Source organism: Capricornis sumatraensis, chromosome 20, assembly GCF_032405125.1.
Source record: "Capricornis sumatraensis isolate serow.1 chromosome 20, serow.2, whole genome shotgun sequence".
In the NCBI taxonomy this organism is placed as follows: Eukaryota; Metazoa; Chordata; class Mammalia; order Artiodactyla; family Bovidae; genus Capricornis; species Capricornis sumatraensis.
In genome coordinates this window covers 42,171,801-42,198,794 of record NC_091088.1, presented here as the reverse complement: position 1 = coordinate 42,198,794, position 26,994 = coordinate 42,171,801, and the positions used below count along the sequence as shown (strand labels likewise).

Genomic DNA, 26,994 nt, shown 5'->3' with positions numbered 1-26,994 from the left:
GCCTAAGGATGTCAATAGTCTTTAACTGTTTTACAGACTACCTTTTCTCCAAAGTTGACTCTAATAATACAGTTCCAATCTAAATTCTCATTAACTAGCATCAAGAAAGGATGTTTCGCAAGGAAGAGAGTGAGGGTCATTTTAAATTGTTCACACTTAATCAACAGGATTCTCTTCAACAATGAAGACTTTGGGGGTGGACTAAGATAGTACCTACTTTCTAGTATCTATCGATTAAGAAAAATGATTGTATTATTCATGATTCTATTTTATTGACCATACACAGAAATACCTATCTATATACACATAAATGATAATCAGTAGTAGAATACCAGGCATATTATTTTGGTACAGCTAGAGCTGTTTTGGGGTCTTTTGGGCCATAATGCATGGCCTGTGGAACCTTAGGTTCCCTCACCTGGGATTGAACCTGTTCCCCCTGCAGTGGAACGCGCAAGTAGAGTCTGAACCACTGAACCAACAGGGAAGACTCTAGAGCTTTGTTTTCATATGGGAACAACCAACACTAGAAACTGAGAGCTGCAGGGCTAGATTCGGGTTTAAAGTCTGGCTCACCTCTCAGCTGTGTGGCCTCAAGTCATTGGTAAAATTTGGATAGCCTCGATTTCCATGTAAAGACCCTGCAGAATCAGAAATGTGTGCAAGTCGCCTAAGATACTGCGTGGCAGAATAGGTGGCACATAAATGAGTGTTGCAACTGTGTCCTCATGTTTTGCCTGAAATCCAACCCTAGTCTCTCCTGAATGCTTCATACAAGAATTGTTTTCTAAAATATTAAGTTTGTGATTAAGCTGACTGGCCCTGAAAATACAGTTCCAGGCTTAGTGTGGTTTAATTTATAATTCCTCTACTTTATGACAGTGGAAGTGATATGCATTCAGTAAAAATCATACTTTTGAATTTTGATCTTTACCTGGGCCAGCAATATCCAGTACGATATTCACTACTTGGATGTAACCATCTCATAAATGGAGGAAAACCTGCAGAGTATACAGATATCTATTAAGCTAATTAATGTTAGGTCACCTATGTTACCTGCAATTACCAATCACTTAGCAGACTGTGTGGGTGCTTGGTCCCTTAAATTTACACAACTGAAATCACAATCTTCCATCTCAGGTTTTCAGGAATCAACCAGGATTTGTCAAATACTTGCCAAACACTCAGCATCAGGAACAGTGAATTATTAGGACTGAAGACTAAACATTAGACTCAAACTCTAGCACCAAGAACGGGACTTTTCTATTAGTAATCCTCAATTCATATGATAGTGAAATAACTACACCCTAAAGAACGATGTCTCACTGGTAATGTTAGAAGGCTATCAGTGTGTTTTAGAAGGTAATTGTAAAAATGGCTTATTTACCTTGTTTTATTAACAGTCACTAGAACTTTGATCTCAATGCTTAATTTCTCCCAACAGTTTAGCTATTTCCAAGAAAAACAACCATTTGAAGACTGGCATTATAGATAACAAATATTATTACCTTGAACTGGCTTCTCTTTATCTGATGGTTTCAGTGAAAACCTGTCTACCTCATTGCCATATCATATCTGTTAATACAGCAAAAGTCTTGGTTTGTGCCTCTCGTGATTATCAAACAAGCAGCACACATCAAGGAAAGAGCAACAGGAGCAAGAATCCTGGAGAACCGCAGAACTCTCTCCAGTTACACCTAACCCACTATTAGCACAGATGCAGGTGGCTTTTATGCTCTCCAATTCTTTTCTTCCAGAACACCTGAGAACTACAGAACCAAAATTTCTCCTAAAAAAAGAAATTAAAAAAACAAAACAAAATAACTGTAGTCAGGGCAAGAAATGGAAAACAGTATCTTTATTGTGTGTAGTTCTAAACAAACATTCACTGTGTGCACATTCCAGCAGACAAAGATCTTTGTTCAAAATATGCTGAAATAAAATAGGTAAACAAACTCCATTTATTGAATACACAAAAGGAATGTTAATATTACTTGCTCAGAGTGGAGGGTAAAATCAAAAGAAAGAAAATGAAATCATTGTGCTTTGCTTAAAAAGCAAACGGAGAATATAGGTGCAGGTGCAAATTGGCCCCTCAAGTTCATGAGTGAGAAGCTAGGTGTGGAGTAGGTAATCTAAAAAATACCTCTCTGCTTCTTGGAACCTCCCCTCTGAGATCACCCCCAACAAATTACAAACCCAGCTCTCTCAGAGCACAGCCGCCAGATGGGACTAAACTCCTCATTAGTTTCATGATATTTGGCAAAAGAACAAGATGGTTGAAAGAAAGAAGAAAAAAAAGCAGTCTTTGTTGACACAAGACATGTGAATCCATTTCTCCTGGGGAAGGAAGTAACCAACATTACTGTTCTGTGTTTCTCAAATGGAATTTAATCAGAGGGGTATCACTTGAGATTTTAAAAATGAGATACTCTCTAAGTAATGATATATCTGGCCTGAAAAGCATTTTTCATTGCTCCACATGGGAACTGAGTGAGTGTAAACACACAATGTTCTTATTTCACAACATGTGCATTTATGACAATTGCTGAAAGAACTTTACAGGGTCAAATGATAGGTTCCAATGGATTTTTGTTGCAGCTTAAGTGGTCACATGAGAACTAAACACAGTATAAACTTTGTCCCCACCACTTTCCTGTCTTTACAAAATGTAAGTCATTTGGAAACCAAAACCAACTCCTGAGAGACAGAGGCAGGAAATCTTGGGACCCGGCACTAACATCCTTATTTGGGGGCACTAATTTCCCCTCATCTCCTCTCCTGTGATCTCCAGCCATTATGCTGACAGTATGGTGGGCGCTGGCAGTTAAATCTTCCTTGGGAATAAACAACCAGAAACACCCCAGGAGGCTCGGGACAACAGGGACTGGCTCCACTGGCTCTGCAGAAGGGTTTTTCACAACCCATCAATGTCGAGGCTGTTTCAAGAATTCCCATCTATGTCTTAAAACAAAAGTCCTTTTTGATAGATTTGGCTAATATACTGTATTACTTTATTGTTTAGAAAAAAACGTCTGTAAGCTCTCACACAAGCTCTACCTTTCACCTGGCTGTTTATGTAGGCAGCAGAATAATAATAAGTGGACCCAAAAGTGGTTTTTATAACATAAAGTGACATCACATTAGCAGATCAAAAGAGAGCCCTGGGTATTGGATGGATTTCATGGCTGGCTGAGACAAAGTCTGAAAATCTTTTCCTCTGGCTCTGAATAAAAACAAGTCCAGATGTAAACAGGAAACGACAACCAATATGAAACAGAAAAACATACCTTTTGCAGTGGTCTTTACCTTAAAAAATACCAAAAAACACAAATTTTACTGAAGAATATTCTTTAACATTTCTTCTAAGCCAGATGTTTTCCATTCAATTTTGGGGACTGCCAACACATTTTTAATTGATCCAAGTTATCTTCTGGCTTAGTTTTAGCTTGAATGTTCCCTTTTCCAGCTCCTCAATACTTCTTTGTTCTTCATTTCTACCCCAGTGTGGGCCCATGTCATCAGGTGACTTAAATGATTACAGCAATTAAATATCAATCCTTATTCAAGGCAACCCTTTTTTGCCTTCAAATTGAGGAGTAATCAAGTCACACCACCTCTGTTACATAATCATCAAAGATTTTTCTTTCAGTTAATTGTCTTAAAGTGGCATCTTATAATGCATACAAAATATTATCTAAAGATAAAAATTTTAAAGTTAAACCCACATCCCTGACATATAAAAGCTGGCCAGAAATCCCCTAAGATTACTCCATAATGTCATAACCAAGTGCACAGTTACCAGGTTAATGTTATTTTTATGAATTCTGAATTCACTCAACTGCTAAATCACAGGATACAAGACCTGGGGTGAACTTTTTCTTAAGCAGTTTGCAGGGGCAGACACTGGGCTGCTGTGTAGCTTCCTGTCCTGTCAAGTCTCTGGCAAGCAGGAAGAGGGGAGGAGATGCTGAGCAGTGGCCGCGGTCCTCCCTGAGCCACGCGGTTCCCTGCTGTGCGTGACAGAGGCTCAGAGCAGAGTGGCCACCCTCAAGGGACAGGGAGGAAGAGTCCCCACAGCTGTCAGCAGAAACTGCCAGTGACGGCCTCCTCAGGTGCTTCCAGAGAGGAACAGAGCAGCCAAACACACTGGAGAAACGCCTGAACTGAGGAGAAACAGCAACATAATTCTGAATAACAACCGACTCCTCACGGAAACAGCTACCCAGGGGAAAAAAAAGTAACCACCAGTTTTTCTCCCCCCTCAATGGAAAAACAGCAAAACCACACATTGGAGCCATGGAGGTAAAAAGCAGATGAAGCGGAAAACGCTCCTGTCCCACTCTCCTGCTTCCAAATGCCGCTTTGCCATGCGAGCTACTTTACCGGGGCAAACAGAAGGTCAAATACTGCACCTCTGATCAATCTGGAGTCTCTTACTTCTATAAAATGGGGAATAAAAAATTGCCAATTGATTAAAAAAACAGCAAAATCCTTTACAAAACTGTAAAGCTCTAAAGATATACTTACTTGCATTTTACCAATAAAAGGTGGTAACTTTAAAAGAAGAAAAAAGATGGTTAGGAACTGGTGCCAAATAAAAATAAAGGATGAAAATTTTAGCGCTTCTTCTGAACTCTTGCCCTTAGTGTTTTTCAATATTTTTCAAAACAAAGATTACTCTGAATTCACTCTATCATCCTAATTCATCTCTCCCTCTCCCTGTTTTCTCTCCACTCCCAATGAACAAAAGGGAAGCAGAGTTCTGCCCAGCACCACCATCTGATGCCTTAGAGGGTGGCAAGGGCTCCTTGCTACACTTCGCCAGTTTTAACAAATACAAACAAGGAACACAATAATTCTGCAGTTGTGTTTTAAGTCACAGATGTGCAACCTGATGCTATGAATTAAAACCTCTTATGATAAATAATAAAATTAAGTCATAATTTAAAAAATAGGAACATTTACTTAAAAGAAAAAGGGAAAAAGAAAAGCTTCAAAACCAGAATGTGACACGCTGTTAAATATGTCTAACGTGCGTTCAAAGCACTGGAAAGCAGGCAATTTTACCAAAGGGAATGCCACAGTGACATGTGGACTGTAATCACAGAAGGCAGTTCTGAAACATAAAGGCGCTCATGGAAAAGAGTAAAGAGAGGAAACAAAGGCAAGGATACAGAAAAAAGAGCAGATGCTTTAAGAGTAAGGCTCTGAGAAATGACCTGGACATGGCCATGGAGCTGAGGTGGATGTCTGGCCAACCATGTGGGTTCCAAGGGGTAAGAATACAAATGGCAGGACTCGAGAAGAGGGCACCGCTGCAGGCTCCAAATAAGTCTCTAGTTCTTGCTCCCAAGTGGAAATGCTTTCCAGACTTCAACAAGGTCTCCTCAGGAGGACTTGCTCTCCGCCATGTAGTAACGATACAGAAAACCTAAGAGAATAGCACCCACGATGGGGAAGATCCAATACGACCAGTAGCTAGATGTTCAAGGGGGAAAAAAGCAATAAAATCGTGAACATTTCATACCAAACGTTCCCTATCAATTCAACATTCACATTTTAATACTAAAGTATTTAAATACTTTCACATTTAATATTCTCCAAATCAAAGAATTTTGATTTGGAGAAATTAAAAAAAGATTTTAAATAAAGTGAAAATTCCAACAATAATTTTAAAAGGACTAAAAATGGAACATATAGCATGATACCAAAAAAAGATAATACACACACACACACACACACACACACACCCCTCAGTACGTGTTTTCACAAAGACATAAATGGTTATTTCTGGGTTATGGGATTACAGATCGTTTAAATTTTTCTTCAAGCCTTTTCACATATTCCACAATTAACATCCTTAAACAGGAAAAGGCCACCATTTTATGTATATAATTATCAGTGTAGAACCAATGATATCTAATACAATTGCTGATGATATTATATCTGCCCCAAATATATTTTTAAATATTTGAAATGAGTACTATTATTATTCTCATTTTACACATAGAAAACACAAGCCCTGCACCCAAAATCACTAAGGGAAGTTGGTCAAACAGCTTCATTCCTATCCTCGTTTGGACACTAATAAGGAAACACACACTAACACACATAGAACATACTGACAGCGCTAATAACATCAGGGAAATGGTAGCTGGCTTAAGAAGTCCTACAAAGAAACCTTCCTCAGTTTAAAGACAGTCATTATTCTCCTCAAAATAGAGAGAATTCCCTGGTGGCCCAGTGGTTAAGATGACTCACTTTCACTGCGGTGGCCCCTGGGTTCAATCACTGGTTGGGGAACTAAGATCTTGCAAGTCACATGGCACAGTCAAAAAAAGAAAAAAAAAAATCGTTCTTCTCTATTAGAACTTAATTAACACTGCTAGTTCTAATCCAAATAACCTGGCTGCCCCTCCACTTAAGACATATGCAGTCTTAGTATTAAAAGGCTTTGAAGTCCACAAAAACCAGCTGCAGTTTAATAATAAAAATGATTCTTTTTGCCTGAACATGCCAAGTACTTTGTACATTAAAGTATGGCAGAAAGCTGTTTTGGACAAGTTTAGAATGTCAGCCAGGGAGCTTTGCTTAAAGACACAAGCAAGTTGGTCAATATGTACACCAGCTATATGGCACAGGGAAACATAAAAGTAATCTCCCCAAAAGAGTAATGATTTAGGTACCTTCCAGGGTAGCCCAAGAGGCAAAAGAGATCAAAAACAGGACCCTTGACAAAACACAGAAGATAAAGCCTTCAGTGCAAAAGCCTAAGAATGGTCAACCATCAATCCTCAGACAACCCTCTGTAACTTTATGACTGCTGAGAACAGAAGTAGAGGAAATGCATCCATACAGCAGCAAAGGAGAATCAGGCTCAACAACAACCTCTTGCCTATAAGACAGAACTCTGTTCATTCAGATTTATCCAGGTTATTGCCTGTAGCTGTGACTGCTATTTTTATTGGTTTTTAGTATTCCACTGTGTGAATATCCCAGAACGAATTCATTCATTTTACTAATGAATGGTTATTTGGGTTGTTTCCAATATTTTAATATCTTGAATAATGTTGCTATGAGCATTCCTGTAATGTGTTCACTAGTATATAAATATACACATTTTTCTTGAGTGTATATATACATATATATATATCCCTAGAAATGGAATCGCTGGATCAAAAGTTACTATATTATAAAGTTTACTTGATAATGCATAAACTGTTTTCCACAGTGATTGTACCCATTTGCATTTCCTCAAGATCCTAACAGGGCCTAAGAATATTGGTAATTCACTTCCTAAACAACTCCTCCTATTTTTAGAATTTTTAATTTTGGCCAATAGGTGTGAAATATACTCTGATTTTAATTTACATCTCTCTGATGACAAATGAAATCAAATCTTTTTTTTTAATATGCTCATATTTGTGCTTCCTCTTCTGTAAGGTGCTTAAATCTTTTTCTCATATTCTACAAAGTTATTTTTTAACTGATTTGTAAAAATTCTTTATGTATTCTACACAATAATTCTTAACCAATTTTAAGTGTTGTAAAAGTCTACAACAAGTTTATGGCCTGTATTTTCAAATTCTTTATGGGACTTTGGGCTGAGTATAAATCAGCTGAATTTACTAACAGTTTAATTTCCACTTTCTAAAAATATTCTATCATATCAAACAAAAAAGACATGGTACTTTTATAGGGGCGGGGTGGGGGAAGACAATTTCTCTTTCTATGAAATGCCTTAAGTGAGATCTCAGAACAGCTCTATATAATCTCTGTAAATTTTTATAAGCCAAGGATTCTACAATTATCTCAAGTAGAGACACTATTTAAGGGATGACAAATGCATACTCTTCAGGGCTACCACTACTGTATTAGCAACATTACTGCAAGGGATGTTACTAGGTAAACCTTTGAGAAAACTCAAACTCCTGAATATGACTGCAATACACAATTGTTTTCTTTTGTAAAATGCAATAATAGCACCCATATTGTAGGTGTGTTGTGAGGATTAAAAGAGAATAAGTTTTTAGTGGAAACTGCATAGCTGGGCTGAGCTGCAGAGACTGTGGGTCTGACTTAGGAGTAATACCTGTACATGCACTCTTGCCTCTTACCACATATGACTGATTTATGTCACAACAAGATTTAAGAATTACTCAAGGCAAGAACTTTTTTGAGATTATTCAAGATGACTGAAACGGGAAAAATTAATTTTGCTAAAGCTAAGAGATAACTGACTTGTAATAATTTTGACCAAAAAAAAGAATGAGCTGTCAAACTATACTCTGAAGTTATGTACATATGTATATTTATGGAAGGAACCTCTTTGCCACATAGTATGTTGGAGCATAAGAAAGTCTATTAAGGGAATACCAACCTTTTGCACGTATTGCTTTTTGGAGGTTCCTGAAAAAGACGCATGTTTAAAAACAAACAAAACAAAAAAAGATTAACACAGAGTATATAAAACTTCTCATGAATATTCATGTAAACTATGCAACTAAATAACAACTTCATCTTTCATGTAATTTGATGTTTGCAAGTATCCATATGTAGTGGGAAGATGGGCAATTCTTTTTCTGATAATATACTGGCATTCTCTAGTAAAGCACCACTATGAAAGCATACATAAATGACTGAAACTCTATTTATTGGAAAAAAAAATGCCACTGATACAAACTATATTACAATAATGAACTAATTTGCAGACAAATGATATGCCTAGTTTAGCTGGGCTTGCCACTGGCAGTAGTTAAAATTACATTTCCTGAAAACATATTTAAAAAATAAAAACTCCTCTCTTGTAACATAGAGATCAACTGGGAAATGCTCAAAAGCATGCAGATAACTGCTCTGTGACTTAGAGAAGCAAACTGGTTTATTCTCTGAAATCATAGTAATTAAGATTAGAGATCTTAGGGCTTATTTCACACCAAAAACAGGAAAAATGGGGTTAGAGTTAAAATACCAAAATAAATTAAAAAAAAAAAAAAAGTGGCAGCAACTAATCAAGAGGTACTGATACATCAGTGACAACACAGATGAACCCTGAAAATGTTACTTGACAAAACCAGACAAAAAGACCATGTATTACATAAGTCCATTTACATGAAATGTTCAGAACAGGCAACCAAGAGGCAAGAAAGTAGATCAGTGGTTTCCTAGGGCAGGAGAGGAGGATCTGGAGGGACATGGAAAATGACTGCTGAAGGTTATCGGGTTTCTTTTTAGAGTGATGAAAATGTTAAAAAATCGATTTGTGATTATGGTTGAACAACTCTAAATATACTAAATACCCTTGACCTGTACTCAAATAGGTGAATTAGATGAAATGTGAATTACATCTTAATAAAGCTGATACCAAAATTTTAAATTCAATTTATATAAATATCAAATGAACTTATGGATTTCATTAATTAGTTGTAGAGTACAAAAAAAGCATGCTAACTTACCACCAGAGGACAGTAACTCATTAGCATAGGTTACTGCTGCCCAAAAGATCATCTCTGCCAATAGTCAGCAGTATGCCAGGGTATGAACACATAATTACAGTTCTCAGTGATCTCCAAGAATTCCAACAACCCTACATACATACTGGCCTAGATACTTTAGAGCAGACCATGAGGTGAGTTTTAGCTTCCTATATCCACAACACTGTAATTCAAATGAGACCATGCATCAAACCTGAAAGAACTTCACCTACAGCCAAGTAAAACCTCTAATAAGTTTTAGATAAATTTATTACTTTACTATTACATTTCTTTCAGATCCCGATGATAACAATCTGGGACATTTCTCCTTGAGCAGAATGAGTCAGGCTAGTTAAAACAAGTTACTGTCAATCTTTGAGAAACACAGCAAATGTTTTGCAGACTTGAAAGGTGGGAGTGTACTGACGGTTGTGTCTGCATCTCATTTATTACACTGCCTTTCACAATATTCCACTACAGTAACCAAAAAATGATTGAATTCTACGAATAAAATGTCCACGGTCTTTTATGCTTTCATTATCCACAAATATACCAATGATTTATAAAACAAAAAATGTAGAATTAGCATTTTTTTTAAAAAGAAGGTAATCTGAAAGGCTTACATGAGAGCATCATGAATAATATATGTATCACTTTGCTTAACCAATCAATAAAAACATTAAAAGCCATTAGTTCATATAAAGGACTATCTCTAGAAGTTTTTAGCTTCTTTTACAACCACCGGCACTGGGTGTGTGCTAACTTGAGTGAACCTCAGACAATGCAGTAAGCAAGCCAGAGAAGAAAGAGCAGGGGAAGAGAGGAGACATATCGAGACCATAATATACTGAAATGGTAATAGTTCCTAACAAGCAATTTTTTAAAATTTAAATATATATGGTTTCCATCCTTCCTTCCTACTGCTGATTCCTCCTTTTAACCAAGTACCTCAACCCGTTTTAAGATCAAGCTTTCCCTGAAGGCAAAAAGAACGACCACCCTAACACTGGAGGAAAGAGGACAGAAAGCGGCAAATCCTCTTTAGAATACTGACAGCCAAATAAATGCCAAAGTACAGTTACTCTGCTTTTAATCAACTATAAATGAAAGAGTTGTTTAAGGCACTGCTCATGGTAGCCAAGTGCCTCAGCCACCTTCGGAAAGAAGCCAAAAAAGTTATTTTTAATTTAACAAAATTAAAAAGAAAAAAGTTCTATTAACAGAGAACCTTTCTTCGAGTTTACCTTTCTGTTCTCACTGTGCATAGTTCTCATTTCCACTCCAGAGCTCTGTGCTGAGTCTAACAGATGCTTAGGTGAAATTCCTACAGTTTATGATTGACTTTAATTTACCCCTGTGGGTGTTCAGGCATATCTTGGCTGCTTATGTTCTTGCCCACATGTTAATTTACATGCAAGATTGGTCAGGAGAAGGCACTGGTCTCCATCTTTGGCACAGACAGTAGTAACTATAATACCCTATGATTTTAGTTACAAAAGAGCAGTTCAAATCCAGAGACCTTCTACCAAAAGCTTTCTCAAGTAATTAACATCCATGCTTCTTTCTCCCTCAACAAGTCTGGAATACACTCCCAAACAACCACATCATTCTAAGTCTACTTTAACTTTAATTCAAAATTAACAGAAATTAACTGTTTAAACAAGGTGGTTCCTCAAGTTCAAGATTCACTAAGGCTTTAATTCCCTCATAAAATAAATGTGTAAATAAATACATGCACATACATATAAATACTAAACAAAGGAAATAGTTCATAATTTTTGAGTAACCTTTTTATTAATGCTGATTATAACTGAAATTACATCTGGTATCTTTGGGCTCCATGTTAAATCAGTTTCCTTACTTGTGAATTGAAAAGCTTGTCAGATGAACCTGAATTCTAAAGTCATATTCGATTAACTCAACACATTTCTCTGACCCCAGGGCATTGTAGCAAAACCTACAAGAGCAGACTTCTAAAGATCAGAGAGATGTTAATACCATGCTCCCACGTTCAGGAAGACTGAAGAAGCACAACCACAAAGAGATGCTTCTATCTCACAGATACTCTTCTGATATGCTTTCACGTGGTTAAAACAATGATAAAGAAATCTCAGAACTGGCAAACATATGGGGAAGGATTTAGGGATCAGTGGTGGGGGGGTGGTGATTTCACTATGAACCCTGTTTAGGGAAAAAAACATAGAACACATTCTTAAGGAATGGTGTACTTTGTCACCAGAATATAAACACAGGAAGCAATGAGTCAAAATTATGGTTATGAGGCATTCAAATATACAGACATGGCATTATACGTATACTTCAAGCCTAAATAGCTTATATTTAGACTTTCAGAGATTTAAATAAAAGGGAAACATAAGGTATGTAAGAAGCTTATGTGTTAATTCCTAAATTGAATATTTGGCATTCCTAGAGGATTCCACAGAGAAGGCAATGGCACCCCACTCCAGTACTCTTGCCTGGAAAATTCCATGGATGGAGAAGCCTGGTGGGCTGCAGTCCATGGGGTTGCTGAGAGTTGGACACGACTCAGTGACTTCACTTTCACTTTTCACTTTCATACATTGGAGAAGGAAATGGAGAATCCCAGGGACAGCGGAGCCTGGTGGGCTGCCGTCTATGGGGTCGCACAGAGTCGCACACGACTGAAGCGACTTAGCAGCAGAGGATTCCAAGTATTTAAAATTGGAAGAAGTGGATTTTAAGCCACAGGACACCTTCAACAAATTTAAGGAGTATCTGGGTGGCCTGGTAGTTTTTGTAGCTTTTTATTTAGAATAGTTTGGTTTGTATGTGGCCAGAAACTAGCTATCACTATATGAATTCTAACGTTAGGTTCATTGTACAATCTAGGAAGTCTGAGTTTTGAAAGTACATGTCAATATATTCAGGTCCGTGGGGGTGTGGATCTTGAGGACAGCCTTCTCATGAAGCTCCAATGTACTAAGATTTCTTTCTAGATGAGAATACAGTTTTAACAACTACTGTCTTGTAAAGCACAAATGGCTGGTCAGCCCAGTCATACAAAACATAGTTCCCTGTACATAAAGGCAAATGCAAACATGAAAAACACCTGCTGAGACATATTTCTACATGACTTTCTCACCCACTGTGACAAGATATAGAAGATAACACGGAAGGAAAAAATTAAAACACTCAGAGACTATTCTACTTATCACCACACTGGAGGGCTGATTTGAAAAAGATGTTACCCCTGTCCTTCTGACATCTTGTTTTGCAAAACTACCCGTCATTCCTAAATAAAACATTACAAGGAGAGACACTAACCCTTGAGATTTCTCAAGACGGGTGTTTTGTCTTTCAAAAGTGACCTTGCCATTATAGTGTGCTTTATTTCAAAAGATTATGTTACAAAATACGCATGTTAGGTAAAAAAACAAACAGTCAACAATGAAAGAATCACACAAAATTCTTTGGTAAATAGCAAGCACTACTCATCCTAAGGCATATCCATTTCAAATATTAATAAATTGGGTTGTAGGTACGATAGGAATATTTAACGATTCTTAGAAGGAAATTTTTAGTATGATGCAACCAACTACATCACAAAACTATGAAGTATGCGTTCTTTTTAGTTTCCCTCTCATAAAAGAGAAGGTAAACGGAACATTATGTATGTTCCTGTATGTAACTATAATAGAAAACTCTGTATAACAAACAAAGTCTGTAACACCAGGGAGAGAAAAATGCACTTGGCCTTTAAATGTAATTTACAAATTACTTCTAACATAGATGGAACTGACTAGATTTCAAGTTAAATTTCTTAAGTTGAAAAATGAAGTTTAAGAAACATGCTAAGCTTTTATAGAGACAACCTTACTTGCTTAAAAAGATGTTAATAAATTGATAGGGAACAGTCACTAAGGTAAAATGCTTTAGTAGAAAGAACCAAGGGTCAGAACATCATGTGCGAGATTTTTAAAGGATGGGGTAGTTAGTCTGTTGGTCAATCCATCTGCCTTCCATTTACATTTATGTATGCACAGAATCTTTTCAGAAGAGTAAACGGGCAAATGGCAGCTGGCTACCTCAGGAGAAGGGGACCTGGGAGACAGAGCTGGCGATGGGAACCATTTTTATAGTACACTTTTTTGTACTATTTGAATTTTTAACCATGTACACCACAAACTTCCCATTCAAAAAATTTAAATGGAAAAATGGTCAAGTTATTGGGTCTATTCACTACAATAAGACTTGACTAGTGAAGCAGCTGGTACTAGAAAATACCTTCTGAATAAATGAATGAAACAGTACCACATTTTTTCGTCAGGTTGGATCTGTATGTTACCTTATCTCCTGAACTGACTGATAAAGATTCTAACCAAGAATTAAATGCGTAATCAAGAGACGTCACTGACCACAAATGTATCTTGGTTACTTGCAGCACAGTAGACAGGCAAATGGGCACAGAAAAGTTTCTAAGGTGAGTTTCCATAACTCAAAAGCAGACCACAAAAAAGTTAACTCAAATGTGAATAGAAGACTGATAGCATGGGGAATAATTCAGCTGAGAAGAGATTTAAGAGATAAAAATGTTTTTAATTCTAGTTATCTTCAACTGAAGCAGGTAAGAAAAACATCTGCAGTCTCTAAGCTTTTAAGCTCTGGTATTGTAACAAACACTTCAAGGTCCTGAACCTCAGGCATTATAAGGAAACAATGGTGACCATTAGTGTCAAAGCAAAAGTAGTATGAAAAGTAGTTTCTAAAAAATTGGGGAAAAGTTCCTGATTCGCACTTGGGAATAGAATGTTTTAGGTGTTTTAAAAAAAGGTGTTTTTTTTTTGGCAGGGGTGTGGGGGTAGTTTCAGGAGTTGTGGAGGGAAGAGAGAAGCAGAGAAATAAAGGAAGAAGAAGGGAAATGAAAACTTAGTCCATAAGGCGGAAGAAACCTCTTTACAGAGGTTCTGAAACCTTAACCGAAAGCATAGTAATGAAATGAACTTGACATTTATTTCTTCATGGTAAATGTAAAAAAAATTAACAAAAGAGAGAGCTGCAGCCTAGATGCAGAAGGGCTTATTTAAAACCTATGTAACAAATAAATCTGAAGGCTCAAGAATTTCTTTCTGGAACTAAAATCAGGCTGGACTATATAAGCTCTATGACAACCTATGTAGGTGGTCTTGAAAATTTTCCTAAAGGTGCCCCTTGGCTGGTCTGCCTGAAGTACAGCAATGTGACTGGAAACACTCAATAATCAGACTCTCTATTTAAAGGAGACTGTCCTTTGAGTACAGCAGACATGAGGAAAACAGAGCCTCGAAAACACTGCCCTTAATCACTGTTTAGTTTAAGCCAGGCTGGGGCCAAACTACATTTGGAGACTTCTAAATTCTTACCAAATTTCATCAAATCTCACCGGCTAAAAGGGTTTATTTCTTATAAAAAGTTCAAGGCTCAACAGTTTTAATTTATCTGAGACATCTCTAGTTACTTTTTTGGTCTACAGAAGGCAGACAGTGCTTTCCACAGAAGAGAAGTAAAAGCTCCCTAAAAGTTTTCACATGAAAAGATGGGCATGTCATTCAGCCAAATGTCTGGTGCTTGGCTACCTGGGTTACTTTAAATGCAAACTCCCACCTGCAGAGAGCATGAATCAGTAGTAGTAATGGAAGCCCAGGGAATACGCACTTTGGAAAACATGCCAAGAGATTCCAATACAGGCGGTGCAAGGAGCAGAACTGGAAGAACACTGCTCTCCATCCCTAAGAATGGTCCTAACGACATACTACACCACCAAGGAAGAGAGTGGCGACAAGAAGCAATTTGTAAGACTTACGGACACTGGAACTCACCCCCCACACACAGATTTTGTTTGTTTTAATATAAAAAGTGCTCTCAGCGTGCTATGAACAAGTGGGTTATGGTTCCTGAATTAAGGTACATCTCCTGTACAAACAGGCATATCCCTCAAATCAGATGTTGACCTCTGAGAGCAATGGTTTCTGGACATGTTCAATATACCAAACAAGCCATGCTTAGTTCAAATTTTACCTTAATTACACAAGTGAAGATTCAAGAACGGATAGCACACTTGTTAGGAGGGAAGACAAACTACCAGTGCTCGCAAAGCCTTTAAGGAACCACTTCACATTCCCTTCATAAACAATTCAACAGTTTAGAGTAGCAGAGTGCAACAAGATGGAAGAGTTAATTTACACAAACACTGGATGGTGGGAGAACAGGTGGCAGAATCTGTCAAGCAACCTCTAGAGCTGAAAGAATCTGTGTGTCTTGGCCAACTTTGCTGTCACACAGGCTCAGAATTCCAGCTCAATGCGGAAAGAGAAGCTAGAAGGAGGAAGGGGGAAAGAGCATTGCCTCCATGAAGTTCTGATGACAACTAACTGCTGTGTCTTTAAATTAAGAAAGTAGAAGAGTCAAGGAAAACAGAAAGAGAAATGAGGGAATAAGGGAAGTGAGGCATCCAGCTTGCGGGAAACAAAAAGGCATTCAAATTTTCTTCCTGGTACATTTTGCAGTGCACATTAAAGTTTTCAAATATTTAATCTTTTACTTTTGTGGTATCACTGAGTGAATGGGAAGGGTGTGTAGACCTATTTGAGCCCAGACAACAGGGTAATGGGGACAGAAAGGCCTGTTCTAGTTAATTACTCAATTATTCCAGTCTACAACTTGTTATAAGACTTGCAAGAATAAATCAACTTTCCAATTCTTTTTCCAACACAGAAGCAATTATCACCTATACTATTGAATGTAAGAACACGAGTCATAGCTTTAGAGTTTCAATTTTTTAAAAAACTGAATAGGGGCCTGAACGAAATGTTCCTATTGTTCAAGACTCCGCTACTTTTTTCTGAGATGGTACTGGATGCAAATTCCTGAAAAAAAGGGATTTTTGCTTGAAGGGAAAAGTAAACATTTCCTGTTAAAATACTTAAAAAAAAAAAGGCAATTCCATTTGAGTAAATAGAAATATAAACACTTGAAACACACAAGAGCAATAGAGGACTTCTTACCTTGCTACCACCTCCAGGTTTAAGGTCATTCTGTTTAAAGAGGAAACATTTATAATAATTTAAGACACATCCAAACAAACTCTCATTACGCACTTATTTTTAACTTTGGGACATGAGCCTGCCTTCTGGTAGCAGTTCCCCAGGACATGTCAGGGTTTGCAAAAAGGTCCTGCCCACTACCCCCGGCCTCTCCGCTGCACCCCTGACTCTGAGCACATCACAGTCCCTTGTTAGAGTGGCATGGCCCACAGTCACCACTTTTAGCAAAGAATCTGCAAGAACAATCAAAGCACTATATTTTAGATCATGATATTAACCTCATTACCAAGAAATTAATCAACTAAAAACCCACTTCCAAAATCAGTTCCTTTTCAGAGATACTCTATGCGCTGATTTACAAACAAGAAGCTCCAGCTTAGCACAGTAAGGCTGGATGATTTTGGAGAAAATTTAGCCTGATGGCTGGGCTGAATGAATCTCCATTTTAGTCACTCATTCCCTCATCACGACCTGTGGCTGCTAGCTTCCTCTCTCTACAAGCACACCTAGCTCGGCTGGTTCTTACCGGGTGCACGTCACCAATGTAGTACTGCTTGAGCATTTCTCTGGCGTCTGAGGAGTGGCCTACATCTTCAAAGCTTTCAGTTGCATCTCCTCCAGCTTGTTCCATCAGAACCTCTTCTCCACCAGGATGCTACAAGAAAAAGATATTTATTAAAGAAAGGGCTCTCTAAAAAGCTAACTGATATAAGCTCCTCCCCCGCTGCCCTCCTCTTTCCGTTTTTCTCCTTTAAATGGCAGCAATGGGACGAACCAGCACTGTATACCCTGTGACAGGGACAATGGGGAGAACACTACATAATTCCCGTGTCTTCTGGACAAAAATGCATACTGTGGGTTTAATTATGAGGAAACCTAGGAAAATCGCAAACTGAGAGACATTCTACAAAATGATCTGCCTGTGATCTCCAAAAATATCAAAGTCAAGAAAGCCAAGGAAAGACGATTATTGTATTCCTGGTCTGGGATGATTCCACATGCTGCGGGGCAACTAAGTCCACGCGCCACAACTGATGAGCCCCCAATTACTGAGAAGCACAGGCTCTAGGCCCACAGGTTTCAGTAGATTAGTTATTGCCTAATGAGTTTGAATGAACTCCGGGAGATGGTGATGGACAGGGAGGCCTGGCGGGCTGCGAATCATGGGGTCGCAAAGAGTCGGACATGACAGAGACTGGACTGAACTGAACTGAACGGTTATGAAGTTTGTCTGGGGTAATGAAAAAGCTTTAGAAATAGATAGCAGTGTTGATTGTACAAACTGTGAGTGCAATTAATGGCACCTAATGGTACAGTTAAAAATGGTTACAATGACAAATTTTATGTGTACTTTACCACACACACATACAAAGCTTGGTTTACATACCTATAATTAACGTAACCCAAAAATTTACTTTTGTCTGAATCATAGCAAAATAAAACAAGTAAGACCAAAAGAGTCTGGAGGTTAGTGAACTAGACTGGTTACCAGTGCTATTCAAATCTATCACACAATCATAAATTTCTCCATTTTTATTAAGTAGACCTAACATAAGGTGGTACACATTTCCCATTTTTTTCTGCTTTACTTTTAAATCTCATATGAATCTGCAAAGATTCTTCTGAATTTGACAGCCTTTATGTTTTAAGACTAATGGATCTTGTCTTAGCTTTTATTGTATAAGCAATTAAATAACATTACAAATATTTCAAATAAACTATGTGGCAGTCAAGATCATAAACTTTCAATTGATGAAACAATGCCTGTGATGGATTCATTTCTATTTCAGTCCAGCAATAATCAAGTGAAATACTTTACAGATACAAAGGGAACTTTATGATGTTCTTCTGTGAAGGGTTTTAGTAAATTCACGAAATATATGGCAGGGAGCAGGGGAAATCTTTCAGCTTTTCATTAAGTTCATGTACTAAGTATTATTGACAAGAGGACAGAAAATTTATATTTTAATACAGAAAAGAAAGAAGACAAATTGCTAACAGAAAATAATGCCTCTAGATTGCTAATTCTATGGAATGGATAAGGAACAGATCGACAGAAAAGAGAATGTGAAGAATGACAGTTACAGAATAAAAATCTTGTTGGGAAAAAAATTACACAAATTCTCTGTGAATGGAAATTCCATGGTGATGTAATAAAAATGTAACAATAGGATATGCTAAAGACCACCTGACTTGGAAAATGAAATCTAGAAACATTAAGATTATGGAAGCTGCAAAATTAGGCCAGGCTAGCCAAACAGATTAGCAGAATACTAATCATCAAAATAAGATATGGAGGTTAAAGTTTTGGAGAGGATAAAAACTACTTCCTAAAAAATAGTCTGGCAACTCAAAGAAAGATAAGAGATCTGGATGGTGAACAGCAGGAAATGGTGCAGGTCCACAGGTATTTGCATTTGGATGAGAAAGAACCGAGTAAGGCAGGGGTGTGACCTAGGAGAGGTTAACTTGATGGCTGGCAGAAAGGGTGTAACTTCGGCAGTTCCAACTGCTCAGGGTCTAAATGTCATGTCTGCAGATCCAAACATACCACACCCCCACCAGATGATATACCCTTATTCCCCACCATGTTAGGTCCTACTGCTACAGATTCGCACAATTTCTTAGGCATCTTCATGGTGTTTATCACAACTCCAATTGTTTATTTAACGTCTTCTTCCTGAACTAGATTAGAAGCTCCCCAAGAACAGGAACCATGGCTGTCTTACTCATGGCCATACTCCTGAACATAGCACAGAACCTGGAATACAGTGAGATCTCAGGGGCGCTCACGGTGCCTTCCTCCTCTCCCACCTGCCCTCTCTCCCTCTCTGGCATGTATGCGGCACAAATACACAAGCCAAAGTCAAAGTGTCAATCAGGGCAGCTCACCTGGGCAGTGCTAAAGGTTAAATTTTGCCTCATGTTATTTCTAGCTTTCCCTAGGACTAGCCACGTGGGCCTGTTTGAGAAAAGAAGGCATACTTTCTATAGATTTGTTAATTCCACAAGCTAGATAACAACTGAATTGCACTTTCATTTGACCAGCCTTGGAGAAAGACAGTAAGAAATGTGCTTAGTCAAATTCTGAAGCTCTCAGGGGGTGGCACCAAGCAGAGCCCACATTCTGTCTTTCCTAAGGCAAGACTACTCTACCACGCGCAACAATTGCTTGTGCACAGATCTCCTCTTCCTGGCAAGTCCAAAGCATCTAATTCACCTTTATGTCTTCAGGGCATGTGCTAGTTACTATGCACTCAAAAGATGCTGTAGGAAACAACATAATTTTTAATTATTAATAAAAACAGCCACTAACACTTACTGAGCTCTTTATATCAGGTACCACAATAAGTCTTTGTATGAATTACCTAAATTAACTGTCTCAACAACTCTGTGGAGTAGGCACTATAATCTCCCTTGAACAGATGGGAAAAGGTCTTTACAGAGCACATTTCCCTAAAGTTACAGTAAAGTAGGACACTGAACAAGACTCTTTAACCCCACAGCCCACATCCAGTCATTAGAATGTTTTATATACCAAATGTGTATATATATACATATGTGTGCATGTATATATATATATATACATCTCAACAAAATTCTCTTCAAAAGACACCTAAGAAAATGAAAAGGCAAAATACAGACTGTGAGAAAATATTCACAATACATATTTCTGAAAGGACTTGCATCCAGAATATATAAAGACTGCCTTCAAGTCAGTAATAAGAAAACAATAGAATTAAAAATGAGCAAGACTGAATACACACTTTATAAGACACACACAAGGCCAATCAGCCCTTGAAGATGCTCAAAATCATTAGTCATCAGGGAAAAGCAAGTTAAAACCATTATTATATACCGGCACACATCTATCAGAATGGCTAAAACTAAAAGCACTGACAATACATCATGTGTCAGTGAGGATGTAGAGAAACTGGAAGACTGACACGTTGCTGATGTGACTGTAAAATGATGGGGCCACTCTGGGGAAAAAGTCTGCCAATTGCTTCAAATGTAAAACAAAAACAAAAGAAAACAAAAAAATATGAGCTATGGGAAATCCCTGGCATCCAATGGTTAGGACTCAGCTCTTACTGCCAAGGGATCCCTGGTTGGGGAAATAAGACCCCACAAGCCATGTGGTACAGTCAGAAAGGAAAAAAAAAAAAAAAACAGCAATCTCACTTGTAGGTATTTTCCCAAAAGGAATGAAAATGTGTCTACACGCAGCTTTATTCATAATAGCCAAAAAAAAAAAAAAGGAGGAAACAACCCAGTGTCAATCAACAGGTGAACAGCTAAATTTTAGTACAGTTACAATGAAATAATAAGCACTAAACAGGAACACGCTGCTGACACATAGCAAAAATATAGATGAGTCTCACAGATACGTTAAGTAAAAGATGTCAGACACAGAACAAAGCGTGAGAAATCAATCACTGGTTGCACAAGAACACAGATGGTAGGAATGTTCTCAACAGTGATGGTGATGGGGACTATACAGGTGAGACCTTTGTCAAAGCTCATGGAACTCCACATACAAAATCTCTACGTTCTGCTGTATGGACATCAGATCTCAACAGTGTTGACTTAGATGGGGGAAAAATCTACACAGCAAAATATTACTAACAACCCAAATGCTTATAAATAGGAGACTGCTTGAATAAATCAGAATCAGTTCAACAATTTCTTGAATAATAAGAAAGTGTTCCAGATGTGGATATGAAAAGACTCTTGAGATATATAGTTATGTGAAAAAGGCAAGTTATCTGTTACCTTATGAGTAGGGGGAAAAAAAAAGAATCAGAGGAACTACATTCACTTTTGCTTACAGGCACAAAAATAAAACTGCAAAGATTCACAAACAGTTAATTTTAGGAGGAAGTGGAAGCGGGCAGATGGGAAGAAGGCTTTGCACAGTATACCTATATGACCTACTCAAAAAATTAAAAAATTACCTGGGTTCCAGAAAAAAGGTGCTAGTTCTAACTTCCCTCTAACACATTCCCACCCTTCCAAATTACATCTAAGATGTGGAAGGTGGTGGCTGTAAAACAGACCTAATTCTATATTCTATAGCCATGAAAAAAAAAAACAAAACAAAACAGAGGCAAATCCTAATGTCATGGGCACAGGCTATCTGGTCAGACTGCTTGTACCACTTAGCATTATGACTTTTTAAAAGATATTTCTCTGCTCCTCAGTTTTCTCATCTCTAAAATGAGCTATTAAGTGGATTAAAAAAGAAATTATATGCAAGCTGTTAGAATAATAAGCACCTAACACACACTATTACTATTCTGAATCAATTAATAGACACTATAACTTGATTATGGAGAAGGCATTGGCACGCCACTCCAGTACTCTTGCCTGGAAAATCCCATGGATGGAGGAGCCTGGTAGGCTGCAGTCCATGGGGTCGCTAAGAGTAGGACACGACTGAGCGACTTCACTTTCACTTTTCACTTTCATGCATTGGAGAAGGAAATGGCAACCCATTCCAGTGTTCTTGCCTGGAGAATCCCAAGGACGGGGGAGCCTGGCGGACTGCCGTCTATGGGGTCGCACAGAGTCGGACACGACTGAAGGAACTTAGCAGCAGCAGCAGCAGCAACATAATTTGATTAAGGAATACTATGATTCTGTTTCTGTTTATCAGTCAGTTCAGTCGCTCAGTCACGTCCGACTCTGGAACCCCATGGACTGCAGCACTCCATGGAAGATGGAGGATTCAAATTCTTGAGACTTAAAGAGTTCCTTTCTTCCCTTCTGTATTGTTTTTCCCTTCAATCTAGTCTCAAAACCTCAGCAAAAATAATATATTTGAAATAAATTCCTTCAATGTCACCCCCATGTTAAAACACATGAGTGGTTTTCCATTTACTTATGGTATGGTTCACAAATCCATACCACCTACCCAGCCTTGCCTTTCCTGGCTCCTGCCAAGTTCTTTGGCCATTCTTGACCTTTACTGGATACACTAAAGCCACAGCTGCTTTCAGTCGCACCAACATGCCAAACTCTTGCTTGACTTTGCAAATACCGTAGGAATGCTCTTTTCTTTCATCTTCCCAAAGCTAGTTCCCTCTCATCAACGAAAAGTCATCTTCACAGAAGCTTTTCCAGATCACTCTTATTAAAGTAGATTTCCCCACCATGGCCATTTTACTTTCTCAACTTCTTGCCTGTTTCCTTCCCAGGAAGGAAACATTTGGCTGTTTTTGCTTTGTCTCCCTTAGAAGGGTAGCTTCAGGAGGGCAGATCTACGTCTATTTTTATACTACCAGGACCTAGTACCACAGCACTTGAGAAGAGTGAGCACTAAACAAACGTTTGCTGAATGAATAAAATGCTATCCCATCTGTGAAAGTGAAAGTGAAGTCGCTCAGTCGTGTCCGACTCTTTGCGACCCCGTGGACTAGTAGTCCATCTGCGAAGCAGATCCTAAAGCAGTATACCCACTCACCCCAAAAGTACATAGAAAGCTTTAAAACAGCGCAATGGGTTATTTTAGGTTACTGTTGTCAGAAATGGTTAATTATACATAAGACAATGGTTTCCCAACTTTTCCCACTTGTGATACAATAATAAGAATATAAACTGAAACGAAGTTCACAAAATCATACTTACCCTTGCTAAGATGTACTTCGATATTTTGTAGTCAATGGCATAAGATATTGTAACCATTTCTACGTGATTTTTTTCAAAACCACTAAGTAACAGAAATACTGATGTGTACGATTGCAATGGTTTGGTTTTTCATTTGTGATTTCAATAAATTAAATCAATACCACTGAGTGAAAACTACAAAATTAATCTGTTAGAAGATAATTCAATTATATTATCAATCCTAAATTATCACATTCAAAGTCCAGAGTAACACTTTAACCATATTCATTAATCAAAAAAAAGCAATCTATAAATGCTAGATATTCAAATGAGGAACCTTTTTCTAAGGAGGAGCCCCAAAGTGAACTCAGACTGCAAAGTAAAGGATGAAAATTGATGTTTCTTCCTGGTCTGATCTAACAACAACCCAATTCCTCTAGACCTGCGAGACAAAAACCTCAGTCACCCTTGACTCTGAAATTCAAGGCATCACTAAAAAAAAAAAAGGCATCATTAAATTTATTGGCTCTATCGTCACAGTACATCCAAAATCTGACACTTCTCACTACCCCACTACCACCACCCTAGCCTAAGCCACTATCTCTAGCCCGAGTTACCGCCACAGCCTCCTAACTGGATTCGAGTGTTCCTTCAGTCTCTTCTCAACAGTGCTGTCAGTGATGCTTGAATAGTAAACCATTAAGTCACATATTACTGGTCCTCTGCTCCACTATGCTTACCCATCTCAGAACAAAAGTCAAAATCCTTTCTAAAACCAGCAAAACTGTACTTGACCTGCTCCTCACCTTGATCATGCTGACCTTATCTACTACTCTCCAGCCACCATATAACCTCCCTCACTGTTCCTCAAACACACTGGACATACTCGCACCTCAAGGCCTTTGAATTTGCTTTGAACAAGCTCTTCCTGCTGATATCCACAAGGCCAGCTCCCTTAACTTCTCTCTGGCCTTTACTTTAGTCATAATCTTAATAAAGCCATTTCTGGCCACCATACCTAAAATTTCTACCTTTCATCTTCATGCTGTCACTCCATACACATCCATAGTCCTCTTCTCTGCTTCATTTTTCTCCTTAGCACTTGACTTGGAATGAACAAGAACACAGGGACAGAGACTCTGGAACAGGGTAAGTGAGAATGGTGAACTGCAGGTAAAGATCTGCAAGTCAAGCTTGAAAGGCCGTGCTGGCACACCTATGATGTCTCTGGCTCCATTAGCACGTGGTAAACCAAGCTAGTAACTGTTCAAGATTAAACTAATGTCCACTACATGCACTGAGTGTTCCTTCCAGGTTCACTATCTATTCTGAATCAATCAAGAAGAAACTGGGGGGGAAATGAAACCACAAAACCCCCCCATACTGGCTACCCATTTTGAACTATGCTTTACTGTGCTACAAGCCACACTGGAAACTTATGAGGCATACACCAAAGTACAGCTAAGACTAGAATTCCAAAGTCCTGCTATGTAGACAAGAGAAACCATGGAATTCATCTAAGACACATCCTGCCACTAATCAGCTGCCTGACAAAAATCTTTCTGAACCTATTATATCCCTGCTAAAATAAGGATCAGTACTACCCAACTCACTCTCAATTAGTCACTTTGAGGCTGAAATAACAGGAAAGCACTTTTAAAAGCGTTTAACTGCCATAAACCCCACAAATACAAGAAGTTACTAAATGGTAAGATGTTAACTTCTTGGCCACTAGAAAGATTTATTAAAATCAATGCTGTTTGGGGGGAACTTCAGGTTTAAAAATTTCTTTTAGAGATTTATGAATCAGGATGTAGAGCTTTATGTCCTAAGCCCCAAATTAATAGAAACAAAATTTTTACCAGTATATTTATTTCATAAAGAGAACTAAGAGAAATAAAACTTTTTCTCAGTGTTAGTAGGTTTGTATTATACAAATATGCCCAAGAAATTAACCATTAGATTATTTATCTACTGCTCAAAATAAAAATATACACATCAAAAATAAATCACCAAACACATTTACACTTAAAATATCCCAAACCCTCAGGGATTGGGATTGAGAGGAATGACTGCAAAAAAGCACGAGGGAAATTTTTACTGCAATGAAGATGTTCTTTCTCAACTGGAGTTGTGAATACATGGATGAATATATTTGTCAAAACTCATCAAACTGTACATTTTAAACATGCACGATTTATTGTATGTAAATTACACCTCAATAGAGTTAAATTAAGTGTATTTCTTAAAAAAAAAAAATCAGTTGCACCATTCTCAAGGAGAACTTGTAAAACCTAACACACATGCTTGATTTACAAAAGAGGTAACAGAGTCTGAGTCAGAAGCCAAAAATAATAAACCCCAAATCAACTCATAACCTCTGGCCTCAAGGTCTCCTCAAAACAAGAAAAAGAAAGGCAGCATAATGGTAGGAAGGGAGAAGACATTTCAGCTTCTTCTCAAGAAAATTAAAACCAAACAGTGGTATTACTTCAGAAGGCACAGTGAAAAAAAATGAATAGAGATTTGGCGTTTTCAGACCTAGGTTCGAATGACTCTAGGCTGTTAGGTGAGAAACTGAGGCTCGGTTTTCCTTTCTGTAAAATGGTGATACCGGTGACTCAAAAGTTTAGCCAAGCAAACAGTAAGTGCTCAACATGTGACAGAAGCATATTATCGAAGGTACCAGAACTCAGTGCCGGAAGAAATGCACGCAGACCTAAAGTTCCCCCGCCACCCCACCAAACTCCGTCTCGAAGGGTCGCGGTCCCTTTTCGTACGCCTCCTCGTCCTCCGCTAGGCCTCACTTCCCTCCCACACGCCCTACCAGCGTTTCGGGGCCCGCCCCCCCTCAGCGCAGTCCACCTCCTGGGCCCCACCTCGTCAAGAAAGCGGCTGACATCGTAGACTCGCCCGTGGATCACCAGCCATATGTCCTTCGAGGAGTTGCGCTTCGCCACCTCCTCCAGTCGGTAATAGGTGACGGAAGTCTCGACTCCTTGCTCTTTTCCATCGCCGCCGCTTGCTACCACAGTCGCCATTGGGCCTGAGATAACCTCTTTTCCACCGCTATTCCGGTTTCCACTACCAACTTCCTGGAAGTCGACCTCCCGCTCTGTCCTCACCGGCTTCCGTAACCGGGGCCAACCTGTCAACAGCCAATCACGCTTACGAATAGTTTCTGGTTCGTTTTCTTTTCACCAATGAAACGAGGAATTCTATTTCAAATCCCACACACTCTTAGCCAGACCCTAGGAGCCTGGTTCGAGGTCCAACTAACCAATCTGGATCACCCATCCCCTGCAATCTCACCAATCAGATACCGTGATTTTGGAAAGGCGCCTAAGAGACACGTCCGTCTGAGAAAGAGGTTTCTTCTTCAATCGGCTTATGTGCTGTGCTTAGACGCTCAGTCGTGTCCCAGTCTTTGCGATCCCATGGGCCATAGCCCGCCGGGCTCATCTGTCCATGGGGATTCTCCAGGCAAGAATAGTGGAGTGGGTTGCCATGCCGCCTCCTCCAGGGCATCTTACCAACCCAGGGATGGAACCCAAGTCTCCAGCATTGTGGGCGGATTCTTTACCGTCTGAGCCACCAGGGAAGCAGCTTACAGACCTGCAGAATTCTGGAAGACGGGGCAAAGTCACCTTTCCCCCGTTTTCCTTCCCCTTGTAGAGGGTCCGTCTTGAGTCAAGAGCAACTTGTTCTGCCCCCACCACCACCCCAACTCCTGTGCAGCTTCTGTTCCAGCCCCAGATATACATTTTTACTTTGCACTCTCCGGGCTGTGACCTGGCGAATCCAGTCTCTTTAAGGCTCAGTTTCCTCTTCACCAGTAAACGGGCATG

General features: G+C 38.8%; 1 protein-coding gene across 2 annotated transcripts; it reads right to left on the bottom strand.

Moving 5' to 3' along the window:
• Positions 1-1,871: 1,871 nt before the first annotated feature.
• On the bottom strand, positions 1,872-26,216 carry CYB5B (cytochrome b5 type B). Of its 2 annotated transcripts, XM_068991827.1 has the most exons (5): positions 26,026-26,216; positions 17,064-17,192; positions 16,499-16,528; positions 8,384-8,412; positions 1,872-5,481 (listed from the first exon to the last, which is right to left on the bottom strand). In XM_068991827.1, the coding sequence occupies exons 1-5, from the start codon at positions 26,185-26,187 to the stop codon at positions 5,391-5,393; spliced, it is 441 nt and encodes a 146-aa protein (XP_068847928.1). In that variant the 5' UTR covers positions 26,188-26,216; the 3' UTR covers positions 1,872-5,390. The 2 variants fall into 2 exon arrangements, with proteins under 2 accessions (XP_068847928.1, XP_068847929.1); XM_068991828.1 differs by lacking the exon at positions 8,384-8,412.
• Between the last annotated feature and the right edge of the window lie 778 nt (positions 26,217-26,994).